Source organism: Anser cygnoides, chromosome 2 (genome assembly GCF_040182565.1).
Source record: "Anser cygnoides isolate HZ-2024a breed goose chromosome 2, Taihu_goose_T2T_genome, whole genome shotgun sequence".
NCBI classification, from domain to species: domain Eukaryota; kingdom Metazoa; phylum Chordata; class Aves; order Anseriformes; family Anatidae; genus Anser; species Anser cygnoides.
In genome coordinates this window covers 143,615,720-143,641,019 of record NC_089874.1, presented here as the reverse complement: position 1 = coordinate 143,641,019, position 25,300 = coordinate 143,615,720, and the positions used below count along the sequence as shown (strand labels likewise).

The 25,300-nt window shown below is 37.1% G+C and overlaps 1 protein-coding gene across 6 annotated transcripts in view; it reads right to left on the bottom strand.

Moving 5' to 3' along the window:
• Positions 1-25,300, bottom strand: part of ZFPM2 (zinc finger protein, FOG family member 2) — a 322,093-nt gene that overhangs the window by 108,669 nt on the left and 188,124 nt on the right. For all 6 annotated transcript variants that reach the window (XM_048068767.2, XM_048068770.2, XM_048068768.2 and 3 more), the window contains one exon: positions 7,697-7,808. In XM_048068767.2, coding sequence (XP_047924724.1) covers positions 7,697-7,808 — 112 coding nt within the window. The remainder of the gene's footprint in view (positions 1-7,696; positions 7,809-25,300) is intronic.

Genomic DNA, 25,300 nt, shown 5'->3' with positions numbered 1-25,300 from the left:
TATTAGAAGTCTGCAGATTTAAACCTTGTCCACCATGATCAAACTGGATTTATGGAGCATCATAACTCTCCAGACACCATCCAGCAGCTTATTAATTTAATAGACTCCTGTCCATTCCATGATGTTCCTGCCCTGACAGTCTCTCAAGATAAGGCGAAAGCCTTTTGACAGGACAGAGTGCATATATATTTTCTTCTGTTTTCTCATGGATGGGATTGTCGACAACTTGAAATGTGTGGCTCAGCAAATTTGGGGGCTTTTTTCCTTCCCTTTTTCTTTGCAGGGAAGATGACAGAGGTAACACTACCATGAGCTGCAGGGGTCATGAGGCTTGTAGTTCATTGCAGTCCTCAATATTTATTTACAATAATGGATTGAAAAAAATAATTTAATTAAAATGAAAATAAAACAAATCTAGCATCTATCTTATATCCTGAAAATAATGACAACATTTTTCTTAAAAAAAAATCTAAATTACTGATTCTACTGCAATCAACTTAGAAAAATGAGGGCAAATATATGTCCTGAAAAAAAAATAAAAATCTCTGCATCATGCTTGCATTTATTTTAGCCAGCAGGCCTGAATAGTTGAAGCAATATTTCTTTTCACAAGGTTCTAGTGTGAAGTACAGACGGGTTTCTCTTCCATCCCTAACATGTTCTCATAGGTGAGTGTTAGACTTAGTTTACAGCCTCTTACACCTTCAGTCCAAAATATGTCAAAATATTCTCTGTGACTCTTGTCAATGTTCTGCCTATTCCCTTGTCTCCACAAGTGAAAAGGAATTCAAATTTAAAACTCTGAAATAAACTACACAATAAGTAACAAGAACACAAGAAACAAAAAAGGACTTGCATAAATGAAAGTGTATAAATGACAACAACCTAAAACTGTTACTTGCCTGCTATGTGAATGAAATGCACTAATAATGAACAAAAGCATTTTTGTACTGAAAAGGGAAATACAGCCATGCCCCTGCATTTCCTGTGATCTTTCCTTTATTATCTACATGCTTAGAATTTAGAGGTCATGCAATAATTCAGTATATGCTATTATGTATATACAAATTCAGTAAAGATGCACAAAATTACCTCGTTTTTATAGATTACTAAAACCATAAGAAAGACCCTGACTTCTGAACTTCCTAAAGCAGATAATACCCCATTTTGCACAGGTTTTATTTGCATAGGTATGAAATAAAAATAAGGAAAAATTACAGTTCTGCTTTATGAGTTCTTTGAGGCTGGGATCACACCTTCTCTTGTCTGACTTAAGTCCACTACACTGTGGCTGTCATCAGCCAGCAATAAATGTCACTAGTCATGGGGAAAAAACTTTTCTTCGTGTGTGGCTAAGGAAGAAAGTAGCAGAACTGATTTGCAATAGTTTTGACTGTGATAGTTTCATCAGGCATCCAGCCTTCTCAACACCCCTGCAAAACAAGCATCAATGAAGCAATCTACTTGCCTAGCAGTCGTGTCTATATGTCTGTACCTATGGGACTTTCTTTCAATGACTGTGAAGGCATATTGCTCTCATAGAGATACTATTTTATGTAAGCATTATACACACAATCATACTTTTCTGGAGAAAAAAAAAATAAATAAATCAATTTTTCAGTGTTGTGGAAAAAGAAATATAAAACAAGCTCTTCCGTAGACTTTTGATACTAGGACGTGTTGCACACATTTTGATTAAAATGCAGTCAGCTGGCACAATGAAAGAACAACAAAATTCTGTAGCACCACCAAAGGCTTCAGCACATCATTCAGCTAATGGAGGCATTCACAGGGACTAGCAACCTTCTGGCAGATACTGCCATTTTCTGACTGTCCACGTGGAACAGACTAAGTAAATTCACAGAATTTGCTTTTAATAATATGCAGAAAAAAGCCCCTTGCAATCTAAAATATGTGCCCCAAGTTAGCCTGTGGCCTATTAAATAATTTGTTCCCTGACCCAAAACAAAATATACTCATAGTCTCATGCAGCAGTGTTTAAACTCCTTATAATGTTTGACCTGTGTCTCATTAGGGTCCCTCATGTTGTATGTCTGTGGAGCAATGTACCATTACATTGCCTTAAGCTGAAAAAAAAAAAAAAAAAAGGTATTTGCTGAGAAAAAAATGGTATCAAGGACCTCACAGAACAATTAAGAAAAGTAATTCTCTTTCACTAAAGAAAAAAATAAAAATCCTGTTGTAAAAATTGACTTTTCTTATATATTAAAAAAATAGACTGTTTACCTTATATGAACAATATTCATTGAAAATGACCTCCAGTTATTAGTAGTAATTTAATGTAACCTTGCTGCATTCGGATCTTTAAAGCGTGGTACATACATTAGCCGAATAACTCACCCCGGCACTGGGGCAGTAACAAGCAGTCCCCTATTTACCGACTTATTTTAAGTCAACAACAGGGCAGGGCATGCACAGGCATCACTGGCAGAGATGGGTGCCCAGCTCCTGCTCTGCCCTCTCCTGTGCTCTGCCTTGCCTCTAGTTTCTTTTTATAAATTAGCTATCTGACACAGTTTTAGTGTGGGCAGCTGTCATTTTAACTAATCTCATCCTGTAAATCCACCCTAGCAGGCTTGCTCTCTATTGTGATTGGAGAATGGACTTTTTTGGGCAGCTTTCAAAAGCAACATCTGTTGGAGCAGGCACCCAGTCCTGAGCTGTGTGGAGAAGCACTTGCCAGAATATTCCTCCCCTTCTTGATTTTTGTGTTCACCAAAAGAAAATGAAAACGCTCACTTCTTGCCCTTAGGCAACATCCTCCCTCGCCAGGACTTTGTTACAGTCTCTCCGTGAGCCCTGCCTCTGATTTCACCTGCAGGGGGACAGAGGATTTTTATGACATTTGATATCCTGTGGCAATACCACTGGGGCAATTAACAGCTCCAGCCCCTGGAATTACTCACTCACATCTCATTTGGGAACCACGCTGGGTTGAGGACATTTTTTTTCTCCTCCCGCATCCTCTCAGTAATAACAAAGGGCATAAACTACTCGGCAAGGCCAGGCAGAGAAGGAAATAATGTCAGTAAATCACTAATGTAAATGCAAAAGCAAATACCGCCTAACGTGACACAAAATGACAGGTGGCTCCAGAAGCTGGTGAGCTGCTGTTACTGCTGGGGCTGGTTGGTGGCCATCCCATCCCATCCCATCCCATCCCATCCCATCCCATCCCATCCCATCCCATCCCATCCCATCCCATCCCATCCCATCCCATCCCATCCCATCCCATCCCATCCCATCCCATCCCATCCCACCAGCTGTCCCCCAGCACCCATCTGTCTCCCTCTGAACCGTGGCTTGAAAAGCTGCCATCTTCTGGTGCCGGCACAAAGCACAGCCGCCGGCTCCCACCCGAGCTGGAAGCATGCTTGGCGTTGTGCAATGCCACCAACCAGTCCCAGACATATATCCGAGATGTTGGTTTTCCTGCACAGAGTTATCCTGTGGTGCTCTGCAATCAATTACTGTTATACCACCATCATTAATAATTTTCTTAATGAAAATGATTCTGTTGATCTCCGTTGTATTTTAATTATCAGAGTTAAGCATAATTACACTGCAGCTCTGAGCTGGCATGTAGACTCCTTTAGGGCGCAATTTTGTTTTAACACACTGATAATGTAATTTTACATTGTGTCAGTTGTTTAGTTATTATCCAGTCGTACAATTCCGCTGTATTCCTGATAACAGATAATAACCTTAGCACCTCCTATATCCTGAAGTCATTTAAAAAGCAATATTGGAATTTCACAACTAGCTAACTTAATCGCCTTATGATTTTATAATTCCCACAGCTAAATATTTGTACAGGCACCCTGTTTTAACAATGTCACTAAACATACAGTATCCATACATTTCACACAAATAGCTCAAACAATATCTATAAAAATATCTGTTATATGAACATGGTTTTCAGTCTGTGCAACTGCTTTCTTTACACAGTTTCTATTCTTTTTGGTCCAAATTCATTTTTTAAAATCCCTTCTGTCCCAGTGGAAGGTTTGCAGTTAATACTCCTGCCCCTCCCAGGCTGTTGAGGGGCTCCTGCTTCTGGTTCTAGAGAAGGTCTGGTGCACAGTTCTCTTAAGCATGAATGTTTCTGAAGTGCGTTGCAATGAGCATACAGTTCCTGCATTAACACTTTCTACAAATGAATCTTTCTTGAATTACTGATACTCTGAAGCTTCTTTGTTGTCGTTGTCGCTTGTTATTTTAAAGATCAGATTCATAATTCTATATAAAGTACAGTTCCTAAAATCTTTCTCTAAAATTTGTCATAGGACATCTCTTAAATTATTGAAATTGAATTGAAATTATTTTTGAAACACAATAGAAGTTTGATATAAATATTAAAACAAAAAGAGCATGTCTTTTAAATTTAATTATAGTTGTAAGTTTCCTTGAAAAAGAATAGAATGGGATAATGGCACATGGTATGAGCAGACAGCTTGCATCAGAGCTTGTAAAAAGATGTACTAATGCACTGTTTTTCCCTTTTCTGAATTGTCCTAGTACCACTGTAATGCAGATATAAGAACTACAGATAGAAATAAGTGATCCTAGACTAAATAAATTAATTTGAAATACTGATCACTTATTTCATACCTATTCATTCCGAAAGCGCTCTGATGCATGGTTTTAAATAACCAGTTTCTCAATCTAAGGATGTATATAGAAGATGAATTGGGATTTCACTGTAACAACACAGCAACATAATCCTACGTATATACATCATATATATATGCACACATATACACACATACTTTTGGTGTTTGCTTACCTAGTGAAAATATTATTGAGAGTTTTGACGGCAAATAGGGAGTTACCTGGCCGGTTCAGATTCATTTTCAATAGGAACTACACAGTGGACTCCTCTTCTGGGGCTGAAAATCTCCCTGTGATCATTCTGTATGCAGTTCATGGCTGAGTAAGGTGGCTATTCATGGCTGAGTAAGGTGGCTATAGCCTGTAGTGAACTGGAAGTCAGGCTGACATTCCTATGCTCTTCTGAAAGATCTGGGGAAAATTATGTTCTCAAAGACTTCACTGTGTTATTACAGCTAAAAGGAAATAGAGCATGCACTTCCAAGTCAACTTATTGACCAGTAACATGTACTTCTAGACAATTCACAAACTTATTTTCCTCTTAGAAATGTGCCAATTTACTCCACTCATCTTATCTTGGATACAGTGAGAAAAACAGCTCCCAGGTGACCAAATCTTCTACACGTACAATTCCACACATTTGTTCAGCTAATTGCTTTCAGAAATAACAATGTATTGCTAAACAAACTAACAAAATTATACACATATAACAACAAAATAACATCGAATTACAACTTCATGCCAGCTGACACCGTTTCATTAGAAGTAATGGCACTGTAGGAGACAGAACACTAACACAAATCAAGGCAATGTAATCTGGAATGATGAGATACAAATTGAAGGAAGAAACATTATTGTATTTATTTATTTTACCATCTTCTATTCGACATTGTTTTGTGATCCAAGCCAATTAATCTTTGTAGTACAAAAATCCCAGCGGGGTTCAAGGCAAGGGTAGGTGAACAGGAGAGCCAACTCCAAGTGCAAAGAGATGAACAGAAAGCAGTGAAGGGACAAATTATTTCCCATATAAGTTTAGTCAAGTTGCAGGGTTTTAACATGCATTTATAAATTAGGGTGCATATTTATCCTCATCTATAGTTTTAATAGGCACCTGCATTGTGTGAATCAAGTTGTTGCAGAATTTACCTTGAACACTGTATGATTGTCTCACAGTACCTTGCTAAGCCAGTACTAAAACAACAAGCATTTTCAGTGAGGCAAAATCCAGCATATTTGAATGAAAAGAACAATGTTTTATTCTATTTAGATTTTACTGAACTGCAGAAAGTTTTTATTATTTAAAAAAAAAAAAAGATTCAATCACACAGCACTGAAACTGTCTAATGAATTAGTTAGTGTTTGTAAGGTACTTTGAAGATGAAAAGTCTTACTGGTGTATATATGTGCTCAATATTATAATTACAGAAAGAATATAATACTTGATAAGACATCATCCTATGGGAATTTGTGGAAGCCATGTTTTGGAGTGAAAGTAATTTCCCATTACATTAAAAAGTTGTTGCAGAAAAGTTTGCCTGTGAACCACATTTATTACTACGAATAGTAAATTGCAGTTCAGTATTAAGGAGAAAAGCTTCCCTATATTAGAGCACTTTGCAACTTCTTTCACTTGGGCAGCAATCAGAAAGCTGTGAAGGAAGGGCAGCTCAACCCTTTTTAGATATGAGCCCAGTTCTCTAGTACTGCAGGTGTTTCAGGTTGCAGAATGAATGTGTTGGCACTCTGTAATTATAGTAGAGAGAATTTACAAGACCCTGGTGTGCAACTCATTTTTAACATGCAAATTCCCTGTTTTCAGCGTTTCAACTTTCAAAGGCTTGTGGCAGTTTAAAAGCAATCCTCTTATAAGTGTATAAATTGCAATGATTATAGGAACAAGTTGTAATTGTTTCTAGTAAGTTTTTAGGAGTCTTTGATGTTATGATTAGTGTTTTGTATGTTAATATATTGATATGGGTGCTTATTTGCCTGGATGCGTGTACGCTGAAATGGTCACTAGGTTGCCTCAGCAAACAAATCTTTGATCTCAGTAGGTCTGTTTGGTTAGAAATAAAACCTAAAAGAAATTAAACAAGAACAGTGCATGTTCTGAAGTATTCACAAAGTGCTGAGATTGGTGATTGAAATACAAGGAAGGAAAGTCATAGTTTTGCAACCTGATCTTCAGCAGGAATGCCAAAAACAGCTATACTAAATAAGTTATTCTTATTCTGTGCATTCAAGTGTTATTTTTAACATACTGTAATGATATCATAACTGCATTTTACAAAGCTTTCACAGTGACTGACCAAACAGCATGGTGCATAGTCCCTCACACAATGGACTGAACTCAAGGCTCTTTTGGTAAAGACAAAAGTCTCTCGAACCAAAGTAGCTGTTCAATGTGGTAGGTTAGACAAAGCATGTCTTGAGGGCCTTGTAAGAACTCATACTGACTTGAGCAAATCTCACATGAACAGACAACTAGCATAAGGCAGAAATGACATGCATTCCCATTAGCCAATGCATTACAGTGGAGCATCGTCATGCAGAGGCTGGAATGTCAGAGGTTACAACCCTGAAATCCAGTTCCAGTTAACTTCTATTACCCTGCTGACATGAAGTTTTATCATAGACCAATCAAGTTCAAATTCTCCTTATAAAAGATGATTTCAGTTAGGAATCTATAATGTAATGTAACATGGAGAAATGCTATCTGGTATGTCCTATAAAAAGTTACTGCATTTACCTATTTAAAGTGTATAGATTTTACTGAGGTTTGCCAAGAGGCTCTAGCTCTCAGAGAGAAATGGGTAGTAAGTCACATCAGCTGACATCCTTCTGTGTTTATAAAGCAGTTAGTACACTACAGACACCATGTGGGATTTTTATATCATTAAAAAAAAAAAAAAAGCATAACAAGAACATCGTAGCAAAAACAGAATGAAAACTATTCCACTTAAAGAAAAACAAACTAGTCCATTGTCATGTTATGCAACAGGTATATTTTTGCATCAATACCCAGCACAAGAAAGTAGAGCAAAAATCAGCTTGTGTTTACCTTTTCTGTACACAATGCAGTTGTTTTTGTTGTCTTCTACTCCTTGCCAAGTCACATCCAGCAACCACTTGGGGCCAGCAGTCAGTACCATAGGGACCGAAGCCTTTGTCTTCTGTAGGAAGGATGATAACAAACAGATGCCATTTGCTTGCCTTGATTAAGAACTTGAATAATAATAGTAATAATCATTTTATTTGCCAACAACAAAATCTCCAAACCCATAAGCCAAGGTCTTATTCCCCTGCCTCGGGATTTTTTTTTTTTTTTTTAAAGAAGACACAAGCAGTAAGCTTTGGTTCTTTCATTGATTGAATGGTGAAACTGTTATCAAGGATTTTTCCGAATGATATTGGATCAGATCACCAAGATTAAGCAGATCTCTGGTGGCTGTGAATTATAAAGGGAATGTAGATGACTTTCACAGCAAAGAGCCAACTGTTTAGAAGTGAACTTTAGACACATTGTACTTCATTATCAGCAGGATCTCACTATTTCCTGAAACAGACAGGAAAGAATTTAAAGAATCAGTATCCATTTCAAAGATCTGTCCTGGGTAACATTTGTATTATCATAGGAAATAGTTCTGAATAGATAATGGAATTTTTCCCCTTTTGTGAGTTGTTGATGTGTGATTTTACTAACTCTGAAATAATAATAATAATGCTAATGACTCAGTACACTTTGTCTCCAAAAAGACTGTAAAAGAAATTGTATTAATGAATTCAAAGGCACAGAAGTAAAGTATGACATCCATTGCACCTGGAAGGCTTACAGGCAAGGAGATGCACATTTATCAAAACCATCACCTGTGTATATTTTAGATACCATAATTAGAGACTTTTGTATTTGAGGAGACAAGGCAAAGGGCTCAAACTTCTTTACACTTAGCTCCTTTTGCTAATCAAATGGCAAAAAAAGCTGTGTCTGATCCTGAATTTTTTCTTCAGTAAGTGGCACTGAAATGCCATTTAGACATTCAGCATTCACAGTTCTTTTTCTCTGTACCAAACGTAAAACCACAAAATAAAGTACAACAATCACCACAAAACTTCTATTTATTATTTATTTATTTATCTATTTATCTATTTATTTATTTTAATCCAGGATATAATCCTCTCTAAGACTTTCCAACCTTTTTAAAGAGATTTGATTATTCTTCATTCCATCAATAATTCCAGTTGGCTAGGTTCTACTGGTGATATGCTGTATGATTAAATGAGTTAAAATTTTTAAGATAAATAAAAGCATTTTTCACATTCCAGATGCATCGGCCATATATATCATCTGTGACTGTTCTAGAAATCACAGAATCATGCAATTGTAGATGTAGCGAAGTATACACGTTACCATATAACATGCTATATTCCCATGAAAATAAGACATAATTTAAACTTTTCAGTTACGTAAGATAAAATTCATAATATTACATAAGGTTAACTTCATGATCTTATATAATAATATATTTAATATAACACTGTATGTCGATATTTTTGAAAAGATGATGGAAGAAGACAGGTATTGAAAGTCACAGTTTCTCATATTTTTCAGCTGATTTTTGACCTGTTTCTTCACTAATGCTAGTTTATCAAATGTAGTATTTATTGTTTAATTTGCATTCATATTTTTCATTTTTCATACAGATGTTTATGCATAAGACATACTTCTATATCAACTACATGACATTCTCAATCTTTCAGAAGTTTTGGAAGAAAAAGATATGAACGAAGAATGAAATTAGTAAAAAAGAAGGTAAAAGCTAGTACCAACACAACTATCTACTGTAAAAATGCTGAAAACAGAGACATGCTATGTCTCAATTCCTAATATTGCCTTTCACACACGAAGCTGCAGAAAATGTGTTTGCATGTGTGAAGTATTACCAGAGACATCCCTACTTACTGTGTATGTTTGGAATCTGGATTTAAAACTCTGTTCTAATTGGTTGGGTAAGAAGACTTTTTTTTTTTTTTTCCTTTTCAATGTTCTTAAGTTCATATATAAATTATCAAGAAGCCTAATATTGCCAATTACGAAATCAGTGCAAATTATTTACATATGGGCTGCTCAGAAAACAAATGATAAGAATGAGGCATGAACTGAAAAAGAAATACAAGAAATAAGATGAAAGATAATCTAAATATCATTTTGGTATCCTAGTTTAGAGAAGCCTAGATTTTAGTGTCATTTACACCAAAACAGCATAAGGCTGCTATTGAAACAAGGAAGACTGACTATTCTTCACAGAGCTGAGAATCATACCTACATTAAATACAAGCTTTAGCACAACTGCTAGAGCAACCGTGACTGCATAGCAATAAGGAAGAGGAGGGTCAGGGCATGTTCCTACCAGAGGCTAAATTTCTCCACTTGCCATTTCAGTCAAGTCTTTAACATGGCTTTTGCGCTTGTATGTACTCTCAGTCTCTGGTAATCCCAAGTGCAATCAACTGATAGTGCATTAATAACCAGGCAGTGGGCTTTTCCAAATATGCCATAAATTATTCAGACATTGAAACAAGTTTATTTTTTAAGTTGGAGGGAAGGGAAGGGAAGGGAAGGGAAGGGAAGGGAAGGGAAGGGAAGGGAAGGGAAGGGGGAAGGGAAGGGAAGGGAAGGGAAGGGAAGGGAAGGGAAGGGAAGGGAAGGGAAGGGAAGGGAAGGGAAGGGAAGGGAAGGGAAGGGAAGGGAAGGGAAGGGAAGGGAAGGGAAGGGAAGGGAAGGGAAGGGAAGGGAAGGGAAGGGAAGGGAAGGGAAGGGAAGGGAAGGGAAGGGAAGGGAAGGGAAGGGAAGGGAAGGGAAGGGAAGGGAAGGGAAGGGAAGGGAAGGGAAGGGAAGGGAAGGGAAGGGAAGGGAAGGGAAGGGAAGGGAAGGGAAGGGAAGGGAAGGGAAGGGAAGGGAAGGGAAGGGAAGGGAAGGGAAGGGAAGGGAAGGGAAGGGAAGGGAAGGGAAGGGAAGGGAAGGGAAGGGAAGGGAAGGGAAGGGAAGGGAAGGGAAGGGAAGGGAAGGGAAGGGATGTCTAGCCTTCAAATGCAAAAGAGATCCTCTATTTAATTTTCAGAAGATCTAATTTATATTTCTGATTTTCTTCTTCCCAGACATCTGACATTTCATTGTTTCTCTCCTGTCTGTAAGGGTATTAATATTTGTATTAAGGTGGTATCAAAAAGCCTCAAATAACATTAGGATTCTCTTGCGCTGAGCAATAGTTTATTATCTACATAGGCAGGACAAATAATATGTCCTGGGATTATACTTAACCACATAGTGATGAGAAAGAAATAAGATACAGAGATACCATTTGACTTTCTCATGGAGATTAGTTTCTCCTTTAGTAAGTGGGTAGGCTTAGTCCCAGACCACTGCCCCATTTTCTTCTAGACAATGTGATGAGCCCAGGCTGGTGCCTCATCCATTCTGATGTGAAGGTAGATTCTGATTTGCAGGTAGAGTGAGCACAGCACTCAGGATGCAAGTCCACTTTGCTGTCCCCTGTTTACAGGGTTTTTTGGAACTTAAAGAACTACAAGGAGATCACTAAATTAGCTTCCAGGTCAGCTTGGCAGTAAAGCTTGTAATCAGTCCAGCAGCTGTGAATGGTCACTAGGCACCACCGATAGGTTGATAGGTTGTTTCATCTCACAGCTTCACTAGTCCAGAAGAGCCAGTGGACACCTCAGAAGAATTTCCCACTCTCCCATGGCTCTGCTTCCAAGCTGTATAGATATGTAAATAAACTTCTAATATGAAAGCAAAACTTCACAAGACCCTGGCTGCTTGTAAAGCTTGGCAGCTCCACTAAGGGATATGGGCAGTGGCTTCTCTTTGAAGTAGCTCAGAGGCATATTGTGTGAGCTGTAAGATGAGTCAGGATCACCACAGCAGTTCTTGGGGTCTGGCATCCTGTGAGGTTCACATGTTCAGAGGAGGTGTTCACCACTAACAAAGGCTTGCTCTTGTTGTGGCTTATTACATAGTAAAAATTGAAGAAAGCTTGCTGATTCAAGAAAGGCCATTTCCCTAAAATGGTTAAAATGAAAAGACCCCAGTCCAAGATAACAAGAAGCTATGGTTAAATCAGTCATGCCTTTATCACCTCAAGATTAGACTACTGCAATGCGTTATACCTGAGGCTACATTTTAAATCCATTTGAAAGCTGAAGCTGGTGCAGAATGCAGCAACCCGCTTGTAAAGCAGGATATCGTGCTTTGAGCGCATTACACCAGTGCTTTTTCATCTGCACTAAGTGTCTGTGGGATTTAAGGCACTGGTTACAACCTGTAAAGCCTGGGCCCTGTCTATTTGAGACACCTGACTGAGACCTGCTAGGTCCTTTGCTCCAACCATACAACCACAACTGAGATCCATCAAGTGAGGCATGTAAAAAAGGGCTTTCATGGCTTGAAACTGTTGGCAGGGCAAGATGTTATTCATGACAGGTCTCTACTTGTGGGTCACCATCCCACTTGAAGTATGCTAATGTTCTCAGAGTGTACTATGAAAATCACCCTGTAATTCATAAGAAGTATTTGTTTTACTGTAACATTTAGTTGGTCATTCCCAAAATGGGGGTGGGGACTGGGAGGGTGGAGAGATTTAACTAATTCATGCTATATTTTTTGCAGTGTTATTAGGAATATCTCCATCTTAAGAAAGGTACCTTAAAACAAAACAAAACAAAACAAAACAAAACAAAACAAAACAAAAAAACAGTTGTCATATTCTTGCTTTCTTGACAAAGCAGCAAGCATATTACAAATGCTTAAAAAATAAGACTGTAAAAAACAAAATTGTGTTTCTCTCTCCGAAAGAACTGCTGCAAACTGCTACAAAGCTTACCAGAACATCATACCTACTGCCTAAATATAATTAATAGGGATCTGCTAACACAGGTGTCCATAAGATGGGGCCATACAACAGGCACCTCAAATTTTGGAAACAGGGGTACATCATAAAGCTGCAATATTGTTCACTGCTATGCGCTAGGTAAATGTATGCTCTACACTTGAATAATTTTCTCTTGAAAATGCAATTTCTGCTAATGTCTTCATACATGCCATAACCAGACAACTTTGACAAGGACAAACAGGGTCAAAATTGTGATTTCTCAGGGAACAATTAGAATCAGCTAATGAGGATAAAAGTGGTCAGGCAGGCATCCACTTTTCACTAACCTTTAAAGCAACTGGACAAACAAGGGAGGCAACCCTCAAAAAATGTTTATATTAAGTCAAGAGGTTAATGGAGATAAAAATAGCCATCACAGAGGGCTGAAAATAGTTTTGCACTCTAACTAAAAGGAATCAGTGCTGACAAGGTAACTTTAGATGGGGTCTCCCCTGAAAAGGTTTCTAACATATGATGTGTGCGGCCTGGCAGAAACTTGAGGAAAGCCCCACATTGAAGGGAAATATGGTATGAGCAAGTTGTTTGAAATAATTTAAATTCTGATGTCAAATGCCTATCATTGCTAGCTACTTCCTAAGAAGCTGTGCCAGAGGAAGAAATAGGTACTAAGCTGATGTTCAGTGAGTCTCTGTGAAATAACAACCGTGTCCCGGGCATGGCTTTCCAAAAGTGTTCAATGTTATTTAAGGAGATGGACTGGTCATTGAAAAATCACTGAATTTCTATCTTCACCTATTTTTTTCCTTTAAAACGTCAAAACTACCTCCTTGAAGTACTCTCACCAAAACAGAGACAAATTGCTGGAGACTTTAGATACTCAAGAACTCTGCTTCTGATTTCTTCTGGTTCCCACAAACAGATCTTGTAAAACTTCCAAAGAGTCTGCATTCCCATAAATGATAAAACATTACCAAAATGTCTTCATGACCTTGTAGAAAATTCTAATGCCCCACAGTGAGTTTTACTTTCAATAGCCAATTAAAAAAATGATTGTACTGGAAGGAAAGCTGTAAATATACCTCAGGTGCCTTCATATATGTGTCTGGGATACAAAAACACCAGTGAATACACACAGGGAGGCTTCTACTTTGAAATTCATTTTAAATTCAGTTTGATCATCATAGGGTTGACACATCTTCTGACATGCTGAATTTGCAGAACATCCCCTCTCAAGAGGTTAAATTGACCTTTGGTGGTCACCACACTCAATACAGCAAAACTTTTTAAGCTCATCAAATCAGTTCAGTTGGGAAGGTCTTCTAAGAAGTCATTCTGGACTGAGTAGCAGCAGAGATTTGCATAGGTCTCAAACTATCCCTAATTAATTAATATTTGTTCCAAGACATCTTTGAATAACAAGAAGGGTGATAACTCCACTATATCACCTCAAACTTACACTAACTCTCTTCATGTATTTCTACAACACAACTGGTTAAAAAATCATTAGATAAGGCCATCATAAGACAAGGCCATCCAAACAGCCCAGTGGACAGACAGACATAGCCCCACGTTTTTGTGGGGCTATGTCCACAAACGTGTGCTGTCAGCTGGACCATCTTTCAGTTTCCATTTCTGCAGCTTCCCTGAAAACTCTTCTCTTTTTCCAACATGGATTCAATCTTAGAATAATATTTATCTCAAGGGCTGCCAGTCAAGGCCTATGGCAGCACTCCATGGTGCCCCAGCTTTCTCTGCTAGACATGTGAAGGCAATTCCTCTCTATTCACATGAGATTTGAGATGTGGGGAGGATTTCAGTGTCATGGTTCCATGCCAATGATAAACATCACCAATTAAAGCAAAGAAATTTCAGTTTCCACCTAACCTGGAATTGTAAAATTACACCGGAATTTCAGTTTTCACAACACCCTCCCACCCTACTATGTCTGTCAGTGAGATCCTAAATGCAAGAGAAATTTTATAACTGTTTTAGTTACTACTTCACAACTTTACGGGATCCCTTGTTTCAGAGGACTGTTCGAGTATCATCCTGTGCTTACAGAGTACATGAGCCTGTTTACCTGCACAGATGTACCTGGTGTTCTGCCATGCTAACTGGACGAAGGAAGATGAACAAATTGTTGCCTGTGATGGGCCATGAAACTAGTGATGGAGAAAAGGAGGAGTCATTGTGACTTCCCAGTATCTTAGACAAGGTAGGGGTGACAAAGTCCTTATGCCTTTTTCCACCCAGGACTCTAGATTCTTGTTACGTAGCACTGGTAGTTAACACAGCAGTGTTGCATCTGCAGACCAGCAGGTTGTGAAAGAGCTTGCATCACTCTTGGTCTATATATTACATTTTATATTTGGCTATTTATTTGGGGATTTCTCTTATCTAAACAGGCAGTCTCTTCAGCTTTATTTTTTGTGGTGATAGTAGAAGAAAGATAATTGGTAATATCTGAAGAGTCTGTAGACAAACCAAAGCCTTTAAATAGTTCAAACACAAACAAACAGACAAAAATAAAACAAAACAAAGACTCCAGAAAAAAAAATAATTCAGAAAAAAAAAAAAAGAAAGAAAAAGAAATGTACACACAGATGGAATCCCAAAAGACAGCTGGGATTCCCTGCAACTGAGAAGCCCTGGTGTTTACCCCAAGAGATCATCACTTGTCAAGTGACAAAGCTGAACATACATTTCACCATACATCCATCCACAAAACCTCACACAGAGCAAAGAAAATATTCAAACAAAAAAGATACACCCTAGGTCTATTAATATTTTCCAGCACTTGTCATGACTTCGACATGATTCCAAATTATTTATTAATATTAAACACACCTGGTGACAAATGTCCTTAATGCAAGCTCAATGAACGATAAATATTGAGATCATTTTTGTTACCTAGCTGGAATGCATCTTTTTCAAATCTAAAAAATAAAAATAAAAGAAAATCTAATCTCGCTATAATTTAGATGTAAAATAATGGCCATCATAAAAAGCAACCTTAGCTTGTTCTATGTAATCTGAATATAAGGATTCAGTAAATAATGGTATTGCTATGAGATTTTTATAAAATTCTAATTGCAAAGCTCAGCACCAAATTACAAGCTTTTGGAGGGCTGGAAATATAATTTCAAGCCATACTTGCATTCTGCAGATCCAGGGCTGCAGAAGCACAGCTTAGCTTCCTGGAGCTGAGCATGGAGGCTGTTCTTTCCCTCAGTCCCAGCAGTGGTTCTCCTCAAACATGCCATGTGCCAGGGCTTCAGTGGAGACTTCTGAGAGCACATTCATACTTCACTTCCCTCTTCCTGCATTTGGAGAAGCCTGACATTGCCAGGATCAGGATATTCAGGGTCTACTTATTAAACACTAACCCTTATACTTAGCATATCAAATGTAGAGTGATGTTCCACTCTCCTAAATTCAGACAGGTATTAATGGAAGAATAATGGAGATTCACGTAAAACGTTTATGAGCACAAAATGCTGTTAAGATCGGTCACCCAAACTTGTAAATTGAGCAAAATAAATAAATAAATAAATAAATAATACAAATTTATTGTAAAAAACAATATATATATATATTTAATATCTGGGATACTTTTGGAACCTATATTCAAACTCTTCCCCAGAACTATGAAAGCTTAAAATACTTAATCTGTAGCTTGAACCACAGATCTTGGACAACTGGTCCCAGATGAGGGTTCAGGAGATTCCTTCTGTTGCCTGTCATTTGGACCTGGAGGATGTGAAAACCAAGGAACAGTAATGCGAAAGACAGAAACTGGATCTCTGAACACTCATTGAGCTTCCCCCTCCCTTACTGCCCAAGTTGATGTGCTTTATAATCTGGCCCTTCCATCCGAAATAGTCTCCTCACCCTGGCTTCACAGCTGCTGCTCTCCTGCCCTGTTCTCCTGCCTATGCCTTTCCTCCATTTCATATGTACCCATCTAACTATGTCTAGATAACTCTTCTTTTTCCCAAAGACCATTGGAAGGATGGCAGTGCACTTTGCTATCACTCCTCCAATGACTTTTCAGTTGTATTTCCTCTATAGCTCTCTGTTTCGTTCTTTTGATTCTTTGGGAAAGCAGTATATACACTGTGTGGTTATAGTTATACATACTAGCACCAGGAAAATGTATTCTTAGCTGATGCTGTGATTATCATTAATATAATTAACAAGGATGGATCTTCCAAAACTTAGTGAAGTGCTAAATGAATTATCTGTGTTCTGGTGAGTTGATATCTGTGGGTAGCATGTTCATGCAATTGTGTCTTAGTGCTCAGGTACTGCCATGGGTGTTGAACCTTTCCATTTTACTTTGAAGTCGAATACTTTTGCTAATACTATTTCACAGATGACATGCACCTGTACAGATGAAATCACACTACATATAACTTATCCTTAGACAAGATATAATGCAGTGCTGCTTGCACACTTTCAACCCTGAATTATCAGTACATTTTTCCTACTGGGTTAACTTCCATGTTGTAAATTATTGCCTACACTGAGAATTAGGTCTTTGTTTCTAGCAATGAGACCATTTGCCAGTAAACGTTTTTCAAGTGAATTTGCTTGAGCATGAATCCTTTAACTTTTGTTAAACATCTTTAGCATTATATAGATGAGTACTCCACTCAGTAAGGCTTAGCTGCACGTTTGCAAACATCTAACCTACACTGGTTGGGCTGAGAGACTAAACTCTGGGATATACAGTCAACCCCTGTTAATCATTTGACACTTGCTCTCTTTCCACAAAGATCATTTGGGACTGTGGTAGTTAATTTTTTCTAATGTGACAAGAGAGATTCCAGATGATCGTGAGGACAATTACCAAGGTTTTTGTAGAAGACATGAAGGTATTTGTATTGCATATGGGTTAACTCTGCTTTTTCCCAACATTCAACTACTTACACTGAAATAGTTGATAACGATTGCTATACCTGCAGCATAGTTTCAGTGTGACTCTCATTAATTTCTGTTTTGCAGTAATTTTGGATGTTTTTATCTTTTGCACTTTTATGTTTTTATACTTGAATGGATTATTTAAACCATCATTTCCAGAAGTTGAAATTTCATACATATAAGAATTTATTTTTATCTGAGGAATCCGTAAAAATACAAAAATAAAAAGATATGCAGAAGCCTTCTATAAACTCTCCATTACATATGACTGTAAATTAGTTATTAGTTATAGATTCTGCTTATTATATTTTATTATTACTTTGTCTGTAACTGCAAACAGAGGTTGTATATTTTACTTTAGAAAAGTTAATGTTCTTATCATGGAAAGTGAATAAGTGAAGGTCATGCTTTAGCAGCAGTAAAAGATAATATTGTTTAATTTCATATTTTGTTCCCCAAAACTAAAAAGGTAGAAAATAAAATGTTCTCCACATATATTCATACAATATGTTTAATATATAACCCAGTGCATCTCTATTAGGATTATATTTCCAGTTAATATTGAGGCCTTTTATAAAATACTTGTTTAATATGAAGGTATTTTAGTCGATGGATTAGATATTATAATGTAATTCTCTTGATGATGCGTGACGGAATACTTGAACTTCAGTGTTACACACACTGAATGCACACAAAACAGTACATAAATTCCTACCTAATTTGGAATAGAAGTAGGAGACATAAAAAGTATTCTGTGCTTTTCTTCACAATTTTGAAAAGATTTTTCTGTGCGTTTTTATTAGATATTTATATATATAGATCTTTACCAACAGGAAACATGTTAGTTTAAGTAACAACGTAAATCCAATATACAGTCCTCTGCCCAAGTTTCAAAACTAGGTTTTATATTTGTTAAGACAGCATAATCATTTAAGATATGTTTAATGCACGATTCAACAACCAGAAGTCTATGAGTATGACTTTGATTAATTATTTTTAGTTCAGTTAAAACATCACAGTTTATCTCATTTTAAGATTATCCTTGACATATTTAGAAATCCTAATGCAGATTTTATGGCCCACACCTATCCCCGATGGTGCTAATGGACTAGACATAATGAATCATTCTAATTTGGATGAAAGGACCACACAACATTGCAGCAGTCCTTTAGAGAATTAAGGCTCAATTCTGATCTTCCAGACTTATGAATGCATTTTTTGGATTAGGCCGCATATCTGTACATCTGTTGAGTCTCAAGGGGTGTATACTCAGCTAAGTATTCTGACCTTCCAACGTACTGTATCAAATGTGTGGCCTTGGGATATGAAAGGATTTGATTACAACTGTATTTTAACACTGATTTAATATATAATTATGGGGTAAAACCTAATTCCTCCTTACATCTTCATGTAGAAAATTCCAACACTATTAAGCAGACACAAGGATATTTTTTACCCAGAGAGTATCATAGTAAATGGAAGAAACTGAACCACCCACCCAGGGTAACATAAAATCAAGGACCGTCTTCTTGATGTAAAATCAAGGACAATCTTCCTAGGAATGCCTTTAAAATCAGCTTACTGTGTCCATTAAAAAAAAAATAAAAGTTTAAATTATCATCTGTGAGTGTGCTACTGCTTGGTACACTGTTGCATTATGCATGATTCTTGACTGCTTATGGTAAAAATAAACTAGAATAAGGTTCCATCAGTGATTTTCAATATTACTCAATGCTTTCTTGTTTACAGGTAATAAGGAGAGGAATTAACTTACACACATATAAATATTGATGCAAAAGTTTGTAAAGAATTAGAATTTTGGATTATTCTCTATTCACTTCTGAGTATAGTTTCTATTTCCCTGTTTATCAAAGGTAGAATTTTATAATGTTTCCTTTAACTGGTTAAAATTTTGTAAAATACACATAATATTTTCATGTAAAAATAAAAATAAAAAAATTATTCTACTGAAAATCTCTTCTCAAATATCACTAGCGGAAAAAAATATTTAACAATACAGACTTCACAAGGAAAATAGTTTAATAGAAATTAACATATCACTTTAAAATATTTTAGGGGTTTTAATCTCCCTTCCATTTCACCAGCTTTTTGTATAGATTTTTAAATAAATACAAATATTATTGAATAACAGATTAATATGGTGACCTCGGAGAAAATGTATTTCAAGATTCAGTGCTTTTTCATCAATATGATCATTCCCAGATCTGAATTATGGATTATGGATTGATACTATTTTTTCATGAAACCTTTTCAAAAGGTTTGGGCCATGAAGATGAACCAAGAAGATTAGCACCTTTACCTTGCATGCAGTTATTTTCCCAGTTGAAGAATATGTTACATAAAATCAGGTAATTTTCACCACTGCCTTAAGAGCTCAAGGATTTTTTTCCCATTCATTCTTACATGGAAAAGAAAATGAAGTTCCCTAAAACGTCCTTTGGCAGATGGAAAGTATCCTGATTTTTGTAGCCTGTATGACATAGCTGTGCAACACAGCTCTCATCTAAGTTACTTCAGTGCACTGATTATATGCAGCATGACGAAGAGCTGCAACAATGCACGTTTACATTAAAAAAAAAGAAGTTGTAAAGGAATGGGTGAAGGTCCTTCACTGGGACGGGAGATAATGATGGAAAGTCCAGCAGCAGAGCTGGTGAACAAGGGGTTCTGGTTCCAGCAAGACTCAACAAACAGCTCAGATCAGAATCTAAAGTGCAGGAAAACAGCCTGTAGCTTCGAGATTAGCTTTCTCACACTATTCCTGAGTTAAGCCAGTACAAACATCATCATGAATGCATAATTATGATTATGCACTACACTATGCATAATAGATCTTAAAATCTGGAAACAAAGAAGTAGTGTAGGAATGCTATTTTCAGGCTTTTGGTTTTGAAGACAATGGAGCTGGGTGTAAGGGTAAAAGACCTTCTAGAAGTAAAAACTGTTCCAAAATAATATATTTACTTGGAGAATTAATTTAGATACTTATGAAACATTTACACATAAAAGGAGGGCTAAAAGGAAGGCAGGGACCTGGTGTTATGTTTATAACTTGAAAATAACAATGAATAAAACCCACCCCTTTCTTCATAGTTTAGGAACTCAAAAAATAAATTATCACTTGGACCAAATAACAATAGACAAAGAAGCTGACAGCTTGGCAAGTTTACTTAAAGGATGCTTTCCTCAGTTAAAAAAAAAAAAAAAAAAAAAAAAAGATTTTTTAAGTTCTTTGCACCAAGAATATGACTATGAACCGACATCCGGGACTGATGGATATACACAGACTGGCATCCCAAGTTTAAATGTGGGTATTGATATAGGGTGATGCAGCTTGCTCAGCCTGCTGAAAGTGAACCAATGGATCCATTTCACTTACATGTATAGATACAGAAAAAATTAATGGAATAGATGGGTATATTTATGGTCACAAAATACTGGTGTCAGACTCATGCCAGTCTCCATTCTACAATTTCAGCTGCTCAAACCACAACAGCACTCCAGCTCTGTTCTCTAAAGGGAACCCTCCTGAGTTGAAGTCTCTGTTTAGGATCCTAAGTCCAAGCAAAGGTTCCCAAATGGAAATGGGCAAACTTTCAAAAGTAGGGAGCATCCAGACGAGTAACAAATTTACACCCAGGTCATAAGAGGCAAGGGTTTTGTTTGTTTGTTTGTTTGTTTGTTTGTCTTCCTATGAAATAAAAACTCATAGCATATGATAAGAACTAAGCTGGGTACCACTACACTGTGGACTGAATTTAAGTAATTGGAGATCTATTCCACTGTTGGCTTGGACCAGTGTCACAAATAATGATTTTTAATTCAACAACGTAATTTTTCCGTTACCATTTCAAAGAAAATCAAATCAGAACCCTTCTTCTTCCAATAAAATTTCCAAATCAATTTTCACATACCTGAGCAAAGGAAAAAAAAAAAAGGTTTCCAAATTTTCTTAGTACTTCAATATCCAAGTGAAGTCAACAAAAGGAAGAGAAAGCCCCTCTTCAGTGCATGCGCTATGCAGCCAAGAAAGCAGCCTAACAACACAAACAGCATCAGTGGCATGAAAAATCAAGCTCTGAAACAGCAAAAGCTTTAGAAATTGGCAGAATCAGAGAAGTCCCGGCTATCAAACTACAGGACTTCATAAAACTTTATACCAGAATTTCTCTTATTCTTGTCACAGAAATTGGCATTAAAATGCTACAGTACTCCAGCCACCCTCTCTGTTTCAAAACACTACCACATATCACTTGGCACTAATTGGCAGCAGCTGTTCATGGCAGACTTGAACCTGGCAAACAAACCGAGCAGGGTTTTTTTCCTGCTCTCCAGAGATAGGGCCCTCAGGTGAGGTCTGGGGCCGTTTGTAGCGCGGCGCCTTCATCTCGCCTAGCAGCTGCCCGCCAGGAGCATTATTGCAACCTTGCACACACGGTTCCCCACCACGTCTCTCACAAGTGAACTCGTTTTTTAAGCAAAGTAAATGAATGACGAGCACTGGCCTGATTTTCACAAGCTCAGAGCCCATTTACACATTTCGGGGAGGTGGCCACATCACAGAATCACAGAGTGGCTGAGGCTGGCAGGGCCCTCTGGAGGCCACCTGGTCCCACCCCTGCTCGAGCAGGGACACCCAGAGCAGAGTGCCCACGACCATCTCCAGGTGGCTTTCGTAAATCTCTAAGGCAGGAGGCTCCAAAGCCTCTCCACGTCAGTGGATCCTGGGAGCCTCTGGCAGCTCCTGCTGATTTTGAGTGTGATGAACACTTGGAAACCTGCCCTCTTCCTTCCTCTGCTGAGGTGCTGACCTTTCATCAGACTTTTTTTTTTTTTTTTCCTGAACTGTGGAATGTGAACAAGCCACGACATCAAACATAAGCAGCGATATTTACATCCAGCATGGGATGCAGCATGGCTTGAAGGCCAAGCGGTGCAAAACCTCTTTCTGCTAGAAGTAGAAAACTACTGCCAGGACCAGCGACTCGTGCCGCATGCTATGCAAGCAACACCGGCCTCTTCTCACTGAAAGTTGAAGTGAAACTTGATTTACAGCTCCACCCACATGAAGAGCCAGGGCTGGTGGAGTGGGGAGAATCCTGGACAAAGAGGGACACAAGGCGGGGGCGGCAGCTTTCCCGGGTATTATAAAAGCGCATCTTATTCTGTTTTTAATCAACGAGCCTTATCCAGCAATCAAGGCAGATATATAATAAGCTGAGCTACTCTGTAAATCTAAACATTCCCCACAAATAGAAAAGATACAGCCTGAGCTCTCTGATTGTTACTACGGCAACTATCTAAAATGAAAATCTTGTTAACCCTTTGCATGCCGTAACCACCGTGCATCAATGTTAGATGACTTCCGTACACTTATCTTTCCTTTTTTCCCCCTCAAGAAATTCATAATTGTATTGCTTCACAGTAGTTATGCTCTGGTTATCCTATTTGGGACTGAAGGGATGGTGATAGGTGGTAGTTTCACATGAACAGCTGAGTTTTGTTACTAGCTCATTACTGGGATTACAGTTCAAAAAACAACTAATAAAACACAAGAGAAAATCCCTAGATTACTCCACAAGGCCTTTGATTTTGATTAAAACCTTGACAATAGGAATGGGATGCTTTCTAGTAAATCATACCACTGCTTTTTTTCTTTTAGGTATGAAATATCTTGACTGTAAATATCACATATTATTCAAAGGAATTATTTCTCTGTAGTGCAATATAAACAGGCTACTTTTAAAACACTTCCTTAAAGCTTCTGGGTTTTAGGTACTGCACAGAACTGCCAGTGATTTTAACAAAATAAGCTACTAATCACAGTGCCTTGAAAAGTCATGGGCAGGTGTTTAACTTGAAGTCTCTCTTAAATGCAAGAAAATTCAGACAAAGAGAACACTGACTTTCTAATTTCTAGGAGAGTAGTATATGATGTTACATCACTTTTATACATCTAACTACCTAAATACTTTAGGCATTATCATGATAACGTCTATGTGGTACTGTCATGAGAAAATGAAATTCTCTGCACTTTTAAAGTCTTCCACAGTTTATTGTTGAAAACAACTGCAGCTATGGAAGTATTTTTGTATTTAAACTGAAGGAAGCAGGGCTTGGCCTACGGACATCAATTTTACTGATTATTTTACTTCATGTCTATCATGTAAATAAGAGAGACCCTTCAGTACTAGGCAGAATTAGACTCTATGGCATTCCAAGTTATGTCATTTAAGACAAATATGCGCTATATCAATTGATAGTTCCTGAGCAATAAATACTCAACTGATATTTTATAGCATTCACTTCAGTTAATTCATCATAGATAAAGTTAAAAGGTCATTGCTTGGACATTTTTTGAGAACTGAATAACGTAAGTGTAACTTGAACAAATTAATAAATAACATAATTTTCTTTATGAAATCAAAATGTACATGTAACTGAGCCCATATAACTTGAAGTGACTGAAGTAGTGTGCAAATTATCTTAAGATCTTTTTGAAATGGTGTCTGTGTTAAATTGACTATTAACTTTATTAAACTTCCAGTACATTAGACTAAAGGTACCATTTACAATTAAAATGGAAGAATTACCAAACTAACTCTCTTGAAATTAGTGAAATATCAATACTACAATACTCAATTTTACTAAAAGGAAACACCGAATAAAATTTTTAAGTTTACCTAGAATTTGTTCAAACTTTGAGAAATGAATTGGTTTAAAAAGGAAAAAGGAATATTTGTCGTATATGTCCATGTCAGTGCACGTTATAAATCTATGATGTTATTCTTATTAACAGAAAATTGGACCCATTTAACTGAACAACCTAGCTTTCTTTTTCTTTTTTTCTTTTTCTTTTTTTCTTTTTCTTCTTAGTAAAAATCTATGCTTTTAAAAAGCTCAGAAGCTCACAGACCTTATTTGCAATATGCACACAATCTGAAGGACAGACTACCGGCACCAGCCAAAAAAAACAAACAAACAAAAAAAAACACCAACTCTGGTCTAATCAAAATCTCTTACAGTTCATGTAATGTCTCCAAATAATTTGGGATTTTTGGATCAGGATAAGTTCAGAGTGTAACACAGTGTGTAACACAGTGTGTAAGGATGGTGCTGGAATACATATATATAAGAAAAAGTTTACAAGGAGAAAGACTTGAATGAATTCCTCCAGTCGTATTTTCCAGCTTCTGAAATAGTTCCCATTTTTCTCTAAGTAATCTGATATAATGCATTCTTTGTAATTTACCTTTTACACTATTTTTTTTCAAAATCTTTTTTTGTATGAAGTCAAATGCACTACATTTTCTAGAGTTAATTTTCATATTTAATACTACTACAATAGCTAGATTCATCCTAGAGGCTTTCCAAACATCAAGCCTATTTATCAGTGTTGGCTTATTTCCCAGGAATATGTCCAAAATAATCTAGATTACGTACTGGCTAGTCAACATACTACACATATAAACAATTCTTCATTTACTCTAGGAATGTATAACAATCCTAGTTTTCCACTGTATTATTCCAAATAATATTAATAATAATAATAAAAAGAAGTGTTACCACATTGACATTGTTTTTGTGGACTTTTTATTACCCTCATCCCAGACCATTTCAATATTAACTTTGAGTTGTTGAGTTTACCTAACTCACCAATTTACCAACTGACTAGAAGATTCTCTACTTCCTCCTACAAGGTAGAAACTGATCCTAGCTCTTTTGGTTATATTATAGGTGTATATAATTATTTTGAAAGGATTGTTTATATTTTTGTTCAGGTCAATTAAAAGAACTTGTCTTTTGGGGGGCAA